Source organism: Phacochoerus africanus, chromosome 8, assembly GCF_016906955.1.
Source record: "Phacochoerus africanus isolate WHEZ1 chromosome 8, ROS_Pafr_v1, whole genome shotgun sequence".
NCBI lineage: Eukaryota > Metazoa > Chordata > Mammalia > Artiodactyla > Suidae > Phacochoerus > Phacochoerus africanus.
In genome coordinates, this window is record NC_062551.1 from 61580086 (window position 1) to 61593335 (window position 13250).

Below are 13250 nucleotides of genomic sequence, written 5' to 3' on the forward strand. Positions count from 1 at the left end.
AGGAAGAGAATGAAATAGTACCTGTTACAACCAGTTTAAAAGGGAATCCTCATGATGGATAAAGTAGAGAATGTAAAATGATGGTGTCTCAGTAGAAGGAGGGAAATTAGCCTAAAAATGAATGCTGCAATATTTGTACATAAAAATGTTTGCAATCAAGATCCCAAAATTGTCATATGGTTACCGAAGAACTTAAACATCTAAAAGAAAAAAAAATATCAAGAATATCTATAGAGGAGTTCCCTTTGTGATTCAGCGGTTAACGAACCTGACTAGGATTCATGAAGATAAGGGTTTCATCCCTGGCCTCAATCAGTGGGTTAAGGATCTGACGTTGCCATGAGCTGTAGTTTAGGTCACAGACATGGCTCAGATCCCAAGTTGCTGTGGCTGTGCTGCAGGCTGGAAGCTGCAGCTCTGATTGGACCCCTATTTCTGGGAATGTCCATATGCCACAAGTGCAGCCCTAAAAAAAGAAAAAAAGAAAAAAAAGAATATCTAGGAGTTCCCGTCGTGGCTCAGTGGTTGACGAATCCGACTAGGAACCATGAGGTTGCGGGTTCGGTCCCTGCCCTTGCTCAGTGGGTTAACGATCCGGCGTTGCCGTGAGCTGTGGTGTAGGTTGCAGAGGCGGCTCGGATCCCGCGTTGCTGTGGCTCTGGAGTAGGCTGGTGGCTGCAGCTCCGATTCAACCCCTAGCCTGGGAACCTCCATATGCCGTGGGAGCGGCCCAAGAAATAACAACAACAACAACAACAACAAAAAGACAAAAGACAAAAAAAAAAAAAAAGAATATCTATAGAAACGCAAATAGTCTCAGTGCCCAAAAAGGCAAAATTGAGTGTTCATCCTAAATTACACAACATTAACTGTATCAGACAAGGTAGACTTTAGAGCAAAGAATATTACTATAAAGAGGATTATTGAATGGTTTTTGTTTTCTGTTTTGAGGAAATCAATGAGGGCGGGCCGTTTTTGTTCGTGTGTGTGTTTTTCTTTTTAGAGCAGCAGCCTCGGCATATGGAGGTTCCCAGGCTAGGGGTCGAATCAGAGCTGTAGCTGCCGGCCTGTGTCAGAGCCACAGGAACGCGGGATCCGAGCCTTGTCTGCAACCTACACCACAGCTCACGGCAACGCCGGATCCTTAACCCACTGAGCAAGGCCAGGGATCGAACCTGCAACCTCACGGTTCCCAGTCAGATTCGTTAACCACTGAGCCACGATGGGAACTCCAGGAATCATTTCTTTTTTTTTTTTTTTGTCTTTTTGCTATTTCTTGGGCCGATCCCTCGGCATATGGAGGTTCCCAGGGTAGGGGTCAAATCGGAGCTGTAGCCACCAGCCTACGCCAGAGCCACAGCAACGCGGGATCCAAGCTGCGTCTGCGACCTACACCACAGCTTACGGCAACGCCGGATCGTTAACCCACTGAGCAAGGGCAGGGACCGAACCTGCAACCTCATGGTTCCTAGTTGGATTCGTTAACCACTGCGCCATGACAGGGACTCCCAGGAATCATTTCTTAATGATAAAGAAGTCTACTCATTAGGTGGACATAAAAGTAGAAAATGTTTATTCACCTAAAAAAAAAAAAAGACTTCAAAACACAAAGCAAAACCTGATAGAACTAAATAGAGAAACAGGCAAATCACTTTTATATTCAGAGATGTCAACAACCTTTTTCAAATCATTGATAACACTGTCCCCTCCATCATTAAGGATACAGAAAACTTAGATACTGTCAACCATTTTAAGCAAGGTGACATTTGTCAAACTCTCCACCATACAAGAAAATGTACATTCATTTCAAGTTAACATGATATATAAGATAACCCATATTCTGTGCAATAAAGTTAGTATCAATAAATGTAAAAAATTCAAGTCATAAAATACATACCCTGACGGCAATGAATTAAATTAGAAATCAATTACCAAAAAATTCAAGAAATTCCAAATATCTGAAGTAACACTCTTCCAAAAAAACCATATGTCAAAAAAGAAACTTAAAAGGAAAAAGGAAAAGGTTTTAAATATAATTAAAATGAAAACACAACACAGCAAGTTTTGTGGCAGCAACTACAGCAGTTCTTACTGGGTAACTTTTAATATTTAGCACCTATATTAGGGAAAAAAAATCCCAAAGTTTCAAGTGAAGGATCTCAGCTTCTATGTTAAAAAGCAGCAGCAGAAGAAAAAGGAAATACACTGACTACTACTGCACAAAGCAATAGTAAAAGTCAAATTGGAACAGGGGAAAAAAACAAAAATAGAAAAATCAGTGAAATCAACTGCTTTAAGAAAATTAGTAAAGCTGATAAACTTCTAATCAAGAAAAAAAGAGAAACATAGACATTACCAGTATCAGGAATAAGAGAGGTGGGACACTACACATTCTACAGGTACTAAAATAATAAGAGAATTCCTTGAAAGATTTCACTAAACAAATTTACTCCTTGAGAAAGATACAAACCATGAAAGCCCAACAAAAGAAAAAAAAAAAAGATAACTTGTATAAATACATGTACACAATGGAAATTAAACTTCTAGTTAGAAACCTTCCCATAGAATAAGATACTTCACTGGAGACTCACAGCAAACAATTAAGAAAGAAATAGGAGTTCCCCAGTGGCTCAGAGGGTTAAGGATCCAACATTGTCACTGCTGTGGCTTGGATTGCTGCAGCAGTGCAGGTTTGATCCCTGGCCTGTGGCATGCCATGGGAGTGGCAAAAAAGAAAAAAAGAAAAGAAAAAGAAAAACAACTATGGTTGTGGTCACCAGTATCCAAGAAACCCTCCCACAAATCCCTACCTCTTTGTCTTCTCACCACTTTGGAGCTCCCTTCCAGCTTGTACCAGGACTAGTCTGGGTTACACATAGGCTAAGTCAGAAACGATGGCACATCACTTCCCAGTTAAGGTTGTAACAGATACTGTAGCTTCATTCTTGTGAGTTCTCTCCTAGGTCAGTTGCTTTAAACAATTTCTCTAAAATGGAATAGTTTAAGCAGAAGTATGGATGAAAAACAATGAACTACTGATACACAGAACATTGATAAATCACAAAGTAATTATGCAGAGTTAAAAAAGCCAGGTACAGGAGTTCCCATCATGGCTCAGTGGTAACGAACCCAACTAGTATCCATAAGGAAGTGGGTTCGATCCCTGGCCTCGCTCAGGGGGTTAAGGATCCAGCATTGCTGTGAGCTGTGGTGTAGGTCACAGATGCAACTCGGATCCCAAGTTGCTGTGGCTGTGGTGTAGGCTGGCAGCTGCAGCTCCAATTAGACCCCTAGCCTGGGAACTTCCATATGCTGTGGATGCAGCCCTAAAAAGACAAAAAAAAGTCAGATACATAACTAGTACATATGCTTTTGGCCACGCCCACAGCATGTGGAAGTTCCTGGGCCAAAAAGTGAACCTACATCACAGCAGTAACCACAGCCACAGCAGTGACAATGCCAGAGCCTTAACTACCGCCCAACAGTTCAGCCACCAGGGAACTCCTAGTACATTTCAAATTATTCCATGAGTTCAATTGTGGCATAACAGGTTAAGGATCCAGTGTTGTCAGTGCAGGGTCTTGGTCATTGCTTTGGCATGGGTTCCATAACTGGCCCAGGAACTTTCACACGCTGCGGAGAGCAAAAAAAAATTATTCCACACACATGTACATAAAATTCTAGGAAATGCAAACAATTCTATAGTGACAGAAAGCAAGATGAGTACTTGCCTGGGAATGGGTGAGGGGGGAGATATTTTAAAAGGAATCAAGACACTTGGTTTCAAAGGTGCAAACATGTACCAAAACTTATCAAATTATATACTATAAATATGTGCAACTAACTGCAGAAAATGTTTAGATTTCTCAGTGATCATAGCCATAAAATTATTAGAAACAGACGGGGGTCCTGAGGATTTCCGTAAAGCCCCATACCAAAGCCAGAGTGATAGAAACATCTGTGGACACACTTTTTAAGAGTTACTTTCCCTACAGGTGACTACAATCTCTCGACCTCTTATTAATCAGCATCTCTGTATCAATTATGATTCCTTCCAGGGCTTTTTAGGAGACAATGACATCTGCCTACCAAATAAGAGATTTAAGGAATGTTGCTATGTCCCAGGGAATCAAGTTTCCCTCAAGATGGCTGGGAAATATGAAGCATCCCCCAGGGACAAGGAACTCCATTCATGCTGCTCCCGGACACACCAGAGGTTGTCACAACACTGGCCACATGGCAAGCCCACAAAGACTGGTATTCTCAGCTGGGAGGCTTCAAGCAGTAAGGCAAATTAGGTTGAAACTAGAATGAGAGCTGGTCTTTCTTTGCCCTTCTGCTACTACCACTGAGACACACCAGTTGGAGCTCTCACAGAAGCTGTGCATCCCTTCAGGCAGGCAGAGCCCAACTCTGTCCTCAACTCAATCCACAAAGTGAACAGAATCCCCAGGACAAACGGTAGCTTAAAAGCTAAAGAATTTGTGGGGAGTTCCTGTCGTGGCTCAGTGGTTAATGAACCTGACTAGGAACCAAGAGGTTGCGGGTTCAATCCCTGGTCTTGCTCAGTGGGTTAAGGATCCGGCGTTGCTGTGAGCTGTGGCGTAGGTCACAGACACGGCTTGGATCCCACCTTGCTGTGGCTCTGGCATAGGCTGGTGGCTACAGCTTCGATTAGACCCCTAGCCTGGGAACCTCCATATGCCACAAGAATCAGCCCTAGAAAAGGCAAAAAGACAAAACAAAACAAAACAAAAAACCTAAAGAATTTGTTGCATGGAGTTCCCACCACGGCTCAGCAGTTAATGAACATGACTAACATCCATGAGGATGCAGGTTGGATCCCTAGCCTCAATCAGTGTGTTAAGGATCCGGCATTGCTGCACGCTACGATGTATGTTGCAGACACAGCTCAGATCCAGCATTGCTGTGGCTGTGGCATAGGCTGGCAGCTGCAGGTCCAATTTGACCCCTAGCCTGGGAAACTCCATATGCTGCAGGCTCAGCCCTAAAAAGCAAAGAAAAAACAAACAAACAAAACCCACCAAAAACCTAAAAGCATTTGTTGCAAAACCAGAACAATGTGAGGCAGGCAATTCCCAAGGTAAGTGACTTGGAGGCTGAACAAATCCAGCATGTGATTCACACACAACTTGGGGCCCTGCTGTTGCACTGGGGGATGGCTTCTTTCAGACACGCTGGCAGTGATATACTTCTGGCTAGTGTGCAGGGACCTTTCACAGAGGACCATGGCATGTTACTAAGTGCAACATGGCTCCAGAAAGCTCCCCATTTATCTGGCACACAGAAAAATCTCCTCAGAGTGGGAGTTCAAATGCATCATGCTCATCTTCCAGCGGATGGCTCGTCACAAATGCTCTCTGGAGCTTCTCTCTGGTGTCATCCAGTATTTTGAACAAGATGCCATATTCCCTGCTATTCTAAGGCCTTTCTCCGGCATGAATTTTCCAGTGTCTGATGAGGGAAGCCCTCTGCCTGAAGGCCTTCCCACACTCACTACACTTAAATGGCCTTTCGCCAGTGTGGATTCTGTGGTGCTGAATAAGCACATGTTTGTGACTAAAGGCTTTTCCACACTCACTGCACACATATGGCTTTTCACCATTGTGAACTCTCTGATGTGCAATAAGATCAGAACTTTGGCTGAAGAACTTCCCACATGCAATGCACTCATAAGGCCTTGCCCCAGTATGAACACTCCAGTGTTTAATGAGTCTGTATTTGTGACCAAAGTATTTCCCACATTCGCTGCACTCATAAGGTCTCTCTCCAGTATGGATACTCTCATGTTGAACTAGCGTGGATTTGTGGCTGTAGGCTTTCCCACATTGACTGCACTTGTAAGGCCTTGCTCCCGTATGGACTCTCTGGTGTACAATAAGGTTAGAGCTGTGATTAAAAACTTTCCCGCATATGCCACACTCGTAAGGCATTTCTCCAGTGTGGATTCTCTGGTGCTGTGCAAGTATGGGTTTGCGGCTGAAGGTTTTCCCACATTCAGTGCACTCATAAGGCCTTTCTCCAGTGTGGACTCTCTGGTGCTGAACAAGTGAGTCTTTGCGGCTGAAGGCTTTCCCACACTCACTGCACTCATAATGCCTTTGTCCACTAAGCAAGGCCTCTACAGGCTTGCTGTTCCTTTGTGGCTTCCATTTACTAAGAGAAGCATGATGCTGGAACATACTTGAGCTAGCTGGGAAGTCCTTACAAACCTCCCCTGTGCCAAAGGGCATCTTCAATGACTGGACAGGGCAGCTTTTCATGAGCAAGGCCCTGCCCTCGTCCCTTGTGCAGGGTTTCTCTCCACTATGCTGTTTTTGGGGGTGAAGGTTTGAATGGAACCAGAGTTGTTTCCCACATGCCACACACATGTATGGTTTTTGCCCAGGGTGTGTGTCCTGGTGCTCAGCCAAATGCAAAATGTCTTTCAAGATGGGGCCACATGTGTCACAGGGGTGGGCCTTCTGGGAAGACAGAACCATCTTAGGAATCATGACCTGTGACACTCCTTTCACAGAAACACTCTGCTCAAAAGGTATCTCCTCCTCCTCCGTTCCATGCCAAGAACCTGAAAGCAGACAAATGCTGTTGAAGGACATGTTGACACTGGTGGGAAAGGGCAGTCTCATTATAAATGTGCGTTTAATGGAACTAAGAGCAAGGTCTGCTGTTGGGACAAGAGGCCTGAACTCAAGCTGAGTGATGGGCTGCTATGCAGTGGTTGGCATTGAAAGGTCAAAGAATGGGTGCAATGTGATCAGTGGAATCTGGAGTGCTGGGATGCAGGTTCCATCCCCAGCTCAGCACCATGAGTTAAGGATCCAGTGTTGCTGCAGCTGCAGTGTGGGTCGCAAGTATGGCTCTGATCTGGTCCCTGTGGGGGGACTCCATATACTGGGGTGGCCAAAAAATAAATAATGGAAGCGGCCTTGATGAGGAGAGGATACAAATGTGTGGGACAGCCCAGGAAGAGCCAGGGACTGCAATGAGTCGTCCACAGATGGATTTCAGCAAGGCCTTGGCACTGGGGACAGGTGAGAGCTGTGCAGAAGTGTGAGTCCCCTGAATGGCTATAACTGAACAGAACAGCTGGTACTTAAGCATTATTCGAGGTATGTGCACATCTCTTGACACATTAAGCATAAGCCAATGTTGGAAAGCAATGCAGAGGAACAGCTAAGATGTGCAGGCAAAGGTAGGGAACAGCCAAAGGCCAAGGATCAAAGCATAAAAAACAAATGTGTGGGAGTTCCCTGGTGGCACAGCAGGTTAAGGATCTGGCATTGTCACTGCTGTGGCTCAGGTTCAATATTTGGCCTGGGAACTTCCACAGGCAAAGACAGGAAAAAAAAAAAAAAAAGATAAGTGTGTAAATGGGAAAGTAAATAAAGTGTGGCCAGAGGCCTTGGCACTTAAACAACTGTGGGCACAGAGAGGGTGGGGAACAGTGAGGACCCAGCCCGACATCACACCTTCCCCAGCTCCCAGTCACCAGGGTCACACCCTCCCTGAGCCTCTCTGGTCATGGCTGGAGTCTTGTCTGCCCAGTCAGATACCCAGGGCTCATTGCCCAGCTCCAGTGGGGCAAGCCCATGGGACGTGGAAGATGCATATCCTAAGGAAAAGATAGGACAGATAAATAAAAGGCCAGCACTGGTCTAGGTGAACCACCCCTCTGTAAAGAAAACTAAAGATTGTAAAACTAACTCTGAAATAGTGTCTTGCAGGAATAACCTAGTGGTCCCAACAAGTAGTGAACACACTGGACCCTGAAATTCCTGACACACACAGGCTCTTAGAAGTGTCGGGTAGAGGAAAGGGGCAGAACCTGGGACATGGGTGCTGTGGCTCTGGACAGAGGCACCCCGTCAGGGAGAGGACAGGCTGGATATGATCCGCTGGGTGACTACAGGATGCCTCACTCCTGCATCCACCCACGCAGGCCTCCACAGCAGCAGATGTTAGGAATGCTCAGAAGCTGGAGGTGGTGGTGCACAAAAGCTCACACCTGGCATCCACAGCAGCTACTCCAGGAACTGGGGAGGGACATAATGCCTATGACTCTGATTCAGGAAGGGTCTAGCTGTGCCTGGGAATCAGGCAAGGGGAGAGCTCAGTCCAGGAAACTGGGAGGGATGTGAGGGCCTTACCCAGTGAGGCCATAAGTGCAAAGTTCTCCAGCATCACCTCGCGGTACAGGAGCCTCTGAGCCTCATCAAGGAGCCTCCACTCCTCCTGGGAGAAGTACACGAACACGTCCTCAAGGTTCACTTTCCCCTGCCACAATGGGGAGAGCCAGGTCTGTGAGCAGCCAGTCTCCCAAGGACCCCCATCCTGCCCCCCGAGAGCTCCCTTCAATATGGCCTCTGACCTAACTCCTCAACTCAGAGGGAACACCAGGGCTGGGTGTATAGCGTCTGCTCTCTCAAGGTCCCTCTGACCACAGCAACAACAGGCAGGTAGGCAGAAAGGTATCATTTAAGCTCTGGGGCTGGCAAGCAGGGTGACACCCCCATCCACCGCCTCCCAGCCAGTTCTCCTGGAGGGGCTAAGACGATGCTTACCAGACAACAAAGTTGGGCTCGTCTTTCTCCCTAAAACCCCTAATTCCGGGGCCTAAGGGCCATTAGTTCATACTCCTTCTCCACATGCACCCACTCTCGTGGATCGCTCTCTCCCTCACAACTCCCACCCCTGACCCAGCTGTTGGCCTCCACCATCACGTTCCTGGCTATTAACTGCACTGCCATCATGATGTGTAGATTCTCCACTGTAAAACTATGTACATATGATCTTCTACTTTTTGGATGCCTCCATCCTGAACCGTCTGTAGAACTTCAACCCTGTGTCCAGCAGCTCACTTGACACCTCCACTCAGTGTCCATTGAAACATCTCAGACTCTTCACATGGCCACAAATGAATTCCTGACATCCTTTCAGAGTCAGCCAATGGAGTTTCTACCCTTCTAGCTGATAAAGCCTAAATCTTTGGGGCTATCTCTTTATCTCTCTCACATCAGAAAATCTGACCCAGGGAGTTCCCTGGCGGCCTAGTGGGTTAAGGATCTGGCGATGTCATTATGGTGGCTCAGGAACTTCCACATGCTGCGGGTAAGGAACAAAAAAGAAAGAAAACCTGGGAGTTCCCGTTGTGGCTCAGTGGTTAACGAATCCGACTAGGAACCATGAGGTTGCGGGTTTGATCCCTGGCCTTGTTTAGTGGGTTAAGGATCCAGTGTTGCCGTGAGCTGTGGTGTAGGTCAAAGATGCGGCTCGGATCCTGTGTTTGCTGTGGCTCTGGCGGTAGGCCGGTGGCTACAGCTCCAATTCGACCCCTAGTCTGGGAAACTCCATATGCCGCAGAAGTGGCCTAAGAAAATGGCAAAAAGACAAAAAGACAAAAAAAAAAAAAGAAAAGAGAAAAAAGAAAGAAAACCTGACTAAATCACTTCTCCCACCTACATCCCTCTGGCCCATCCATTATTACTGCTCACCTGGACAGTGAGGCAGCATGAACCCCATCCCATCTCTTTGTCATTATCCTATTCCCCTCAACCCTCATCTCACACACAACCTGTTCTCCACTTGGCATCCAGTGGGAGGTTGTTAAAACCTGGATCAGATCACCCTCCTCTGTTCCACACCCACCATGGCTACACCACCCTCAGAACAGAGGCCTAGCTTGTGTGCTGGCCATTTCAGGCGTGACTCCTGCACACCTGCTCCCAAATGCTACCACATGTGGTGGAGACCTGTAGTTTCTTGAAAACTCCCATCTCAATCCCACCTTCAAGTATTTGCACATGCTAGTTCCTGTGCCTGGAACAAACTTCCACACCCTATTCCAATGGCTACCAGAAATGGGAACCCTTCCACACAGCCCCTGGTCTATACTCAGAACCCTTGCCTTTGGGTTTCTCCAGGGTCCTGAGACTCAAGAGCTTCGAGACTACAAGTAAAGTGTCTTATGGAGTTCCCTGTGGCACAGCAGGTTAAAGAACCAGTGTTGTCATTACAGAGGCCTGGGTTGCTGCTATGGCATGGGTTCGATCCCTGGCCCAGGAATTCCCACATGCTGGGGATGCAACCAAAAAATAAACAGGAGTTCCCATTGTGCCACAGCGGGTTAAAAACATGACTAGTATTTAGGAGAATGTGGGCTTGATCCCTGGCCTCATTCAGTGGGTTAAGGAGCCAGTACTGCCCATATGATATCTCTTACATCTGGAATCTAATATATGGCACAAGTGAACCTTTCCACAGAAATGAAAAGCATGGACATGGAGAACAGACTTGTAGTTGCCAAGGGGGAGGGAAAGGGATGGACTGGGAATTTGGGGTTCATAGATGCAAACTATTGCCTTTGGAACGGATAAGCAATGAGATCTTGCTGTATATCATCCTGCTGGGAACTATAACTAGTCACTTATGATGAAGCATGATAATATGAGAAAAAAGAATGTATACATGCATGTATAACTGGGTAAACTTGCTGTGTAGTAGAAAACTGGCAGAACAGTATAAACCAGCTATAATGGAAAAAATAAAAATCATTATTTAAAAAAAAAAAAGATCCGGTATTGCTGTGAGCAGTGGTATAGGTTACAGACATAGCTCAGATCCTGCGTGGCTGTGGCTGTGGCTGTGGTGTAGGCTGTGGCTTAGGCTGTGGTGGATGCTGGCAATTGCATCTCCAATTTGACCTCCAGCCTGGGAACTCCCACATGCTGCAGATGTGCCCCTCAAAATCAAAAATAAATAAATATATAAAGTGTCTTATGACACCAAAACTCTGGAGCCCTCGTGAGTCAAGGTGGGGCTGGAATTGATGAAGGCCTGGCTATCCACCCCTCCCCTGTATAGGGCCAGTAATTACTTATGCGACCATGGGAACCTGTGGGAAGAGGGAGACTATGAAAAACAACCACGAAAGAGCCCCAAGGGCTCAGGCCTATCCACTACTCCTGCCCTACCACAAAGCCCTGGGGCTATCGCCCTTCTGTGGCTCTGTCATCAAGGCCCCCTGTCATCGGTGTTGCCTTGGACCAAGTCTTAGCCTTTCTGGGCCCCACCTCCCTCATCCTTACCCCCAAGTCTACGAAATAATTTTTAAACCATAAGGTCGCGTCTCTCCTCTGTTCAGAACCTTCTATGCTTCCCATCACCCTCAGAATGAAGGCACAGCTACTCAGGCTCTCCGATCTTTTCAGACACCAAAGGTAACGGGTTTCCCAAAGGCTGTGTCACACCTCCAAGCCGTTCTTCGAGCTGACCCCTCCGCCGGCAGGGTCCTTTCTCATCCTCCTATACTGGTTGTCAGATCTAGGACCCAACTGAGAGAACCCCTATCGTCTGAACACATTCGCCTGAGCTGCAGGGACCTGAGTGTCCCTCATTCGAGGCTTCAGGATTCAGAGATGGAGGGAGGGAAAGGACCCAGGGGTGCAGCACCCACCTGCACTGGGTCCGTCAGCACGGCCGCCGCCATCTGCGCCCGTGGTCCGGGGAAAGTGAGGGGAAGAGGAGTAGCTGGAAAGCGTTAACGAGTGCAAGGTCCCGGGCTCCGGCGGCTGGGTCACCCGGGCGATGCCACTACGAACCTCAGGTTCGCTTGTTCAGGGCAGAAATCGCCTCTCTCGCGTTTTCCCTGTTGTGTCCCCTCGGGTGTGACGCCGCGGTCTGGAGACGGATTTGGTGGATTAATCCGAAAGCAGGAAAAAATGTCCACCCAAAAAAGGGAAAAGATAGTCCCGCCCCCTCGTCCTCCTTATGAATGGAAACGCCCCTTTCCTTGGCCTTCATTGGACCAGTGCCCCCCCCCCCCCCCGATGCTCTTGGGTAATGTAGTTCTCACAGCGGCACCAGGGCCGCTTACCTAACTAGCGGCGCCTAGGAATGACGTTAGATTTTTGAGGATTGGGCGGAGCTTCACTTCCTCTTAAAGGACACGCACCCATATTTCTGGTGGCTGTGGTCTGTAACGCATCACTTAAATATTTAGGAACATATTATCTCGGGCTTCTCTATGCAGAGAATACTCACCAAAAAAAAAAAATTTAAATGGACGTATCATATGCTAATGTCACTCAGACTTCTATAGCTGGAAGCTAATAATACGTTAACAAATATACACATGTAGTGTGAAGCTCTAGCGTTAGTGATGTGGGCCTCAGCATTTGGGGTCAGGAATAAGAGTGAAGACTCTATTCGTGGCCAACAAAACGTGGAAGTGCAGTAAGGATTTAGGACACTGATGTACAGGTGGACAATGGTGGTGTCTCTGGTGACCTCAGAAAACATTTCTCCTGACTGTACAATCAGTGATTGCGTCTAACCCAGTGAGTAACTCTTTTTACAAATACTATTTCTCACTCCGTATACACAGATATATTCAGTTCCTTTCAGCTATGTTACATATATCTGAAAAGAAAAGTGATGGAAGATACTTATTAAGGTATGGGGAAATCATTCTGGCTTATACATGATTTATGTATTTATTTCAGCCGCATCTATGACATATGTAAGTTCCCAAGCCAGGGATAGAACCCATGCAGCGTGAGTGACAACACCAGATCCTTAGCCACTAGGCCGCCAGGGTATTCCTATACATGATTTAACTTGAACCTTATGCTTGCCAAAATATGTTTTGCTTGTAGCCTAACAAATATGAATTATACATCTGCTTTAATAATTCCTGTGCTTGGCTTAATGGGCGTTTCTTTGCACATTATCTCACATTCATCGAGGAGACTAACCCTCCTGAGTCCTCCCTCCCTCCCTCCCATTATGTGCCACATTGTGGTGTTTTCTAAATAAAGCCACTTGGATTTCTATCATCCCATGTGTGTGGTCCATTACTACCACTTTGTGCTCGAGTGTTTTACATTCTATATATATATTTTTTTAAAAATTATATGGTTATATATATTAAAATTATATATATATTGGCCATACCCAAGGCACGTGGAAGTTCCTGGGCCAGGGATCAAACACCTGCCACAGCAAACACTACTATGCCACTGGGGAACTCTTTTTACTTATATTTTTACTATTTCTCTGCTCACTTTTTTTCACTTACATGAAAGTTTCAACAAACAAGTTCATTCACGAACTGTATTTGTTCATCCTGATCTGTCATTTGATCAAAGTGATAAAGAATCTGCTTCTCTCTTTGAGAGGGTACATTTTCCTGAGGTTTCAGGAAGCCAGCCCATCCTTGGCTGGTCTAA

The 13250-nt window shown here is 46.4% G+C and overlaps 1 protein-coding gene across 3 annotated transcripts; it reads right to left on the bottom strand.

Annotated features, from left to right (window-relative positions):
* Nucleotides 1–3301: 3301 nt before the first annotated feature.
* On the bottom strand, nt 3302–11738 carry LOC125132909 (zinc finger protein 772-like). Of its 3 annotated transcripts, XM_047790766.1 has the most exons (4): nt 11477–11738; nt 8172–8298; nt 6519–6589; nt 3302–3633 (listed from the first exon to the last, which is right to left on the bottom strand). In XM_047790766.1, exons 1-4 carry the CDS (start codon nt 11507–11509, stop codon nt 3586–3588), a joined length of 279 nt encoding a protein of 92 aa, XP_047646722.1. In that variant the 5' UTR covers nt 11510–11738; the 3' UTR covers nt 3302–3585. The 3 variants fall into 3 exon arrangements, with proteins under 3 accessions (XP_047646722.1, XP_047646723.1, XP_047646721.1); XM_047790767.1 differs by lacking the exon at nt 6519–6589; XM_047790765.1 differs by lacking the exon at nt 3302–3633 and having other exon boundaries at nt 5010–6589.
* Between the last annotated feature and the right edge of the window lie 1512 nt (nt 11739–13250).

Bases quoted from the DNA above. Each gene is read 5' to 3' on its own strand.
- LOC125132909 (XM_047790765.1), bottom strand. From the start codon at position 11,509: ATGGCGGCGGCCGTGCTGACGGACCCAGTGCAG. The intron at 8,299-11,476 runs GTGGGTGCTGCA...CCATTGTGGCAG, and splicing joins TGCTGACGGACCCAGTGCAG to GGGAAAGTGAACCTTGAGGA. The intron at 6,590-8,171 runs GTAAGGCCCTCA...GTCTGCTTTCAG, and splicing joins TGCACTTATGGCCTCACTGG to GTTCTTGGCATGGAACGGAG.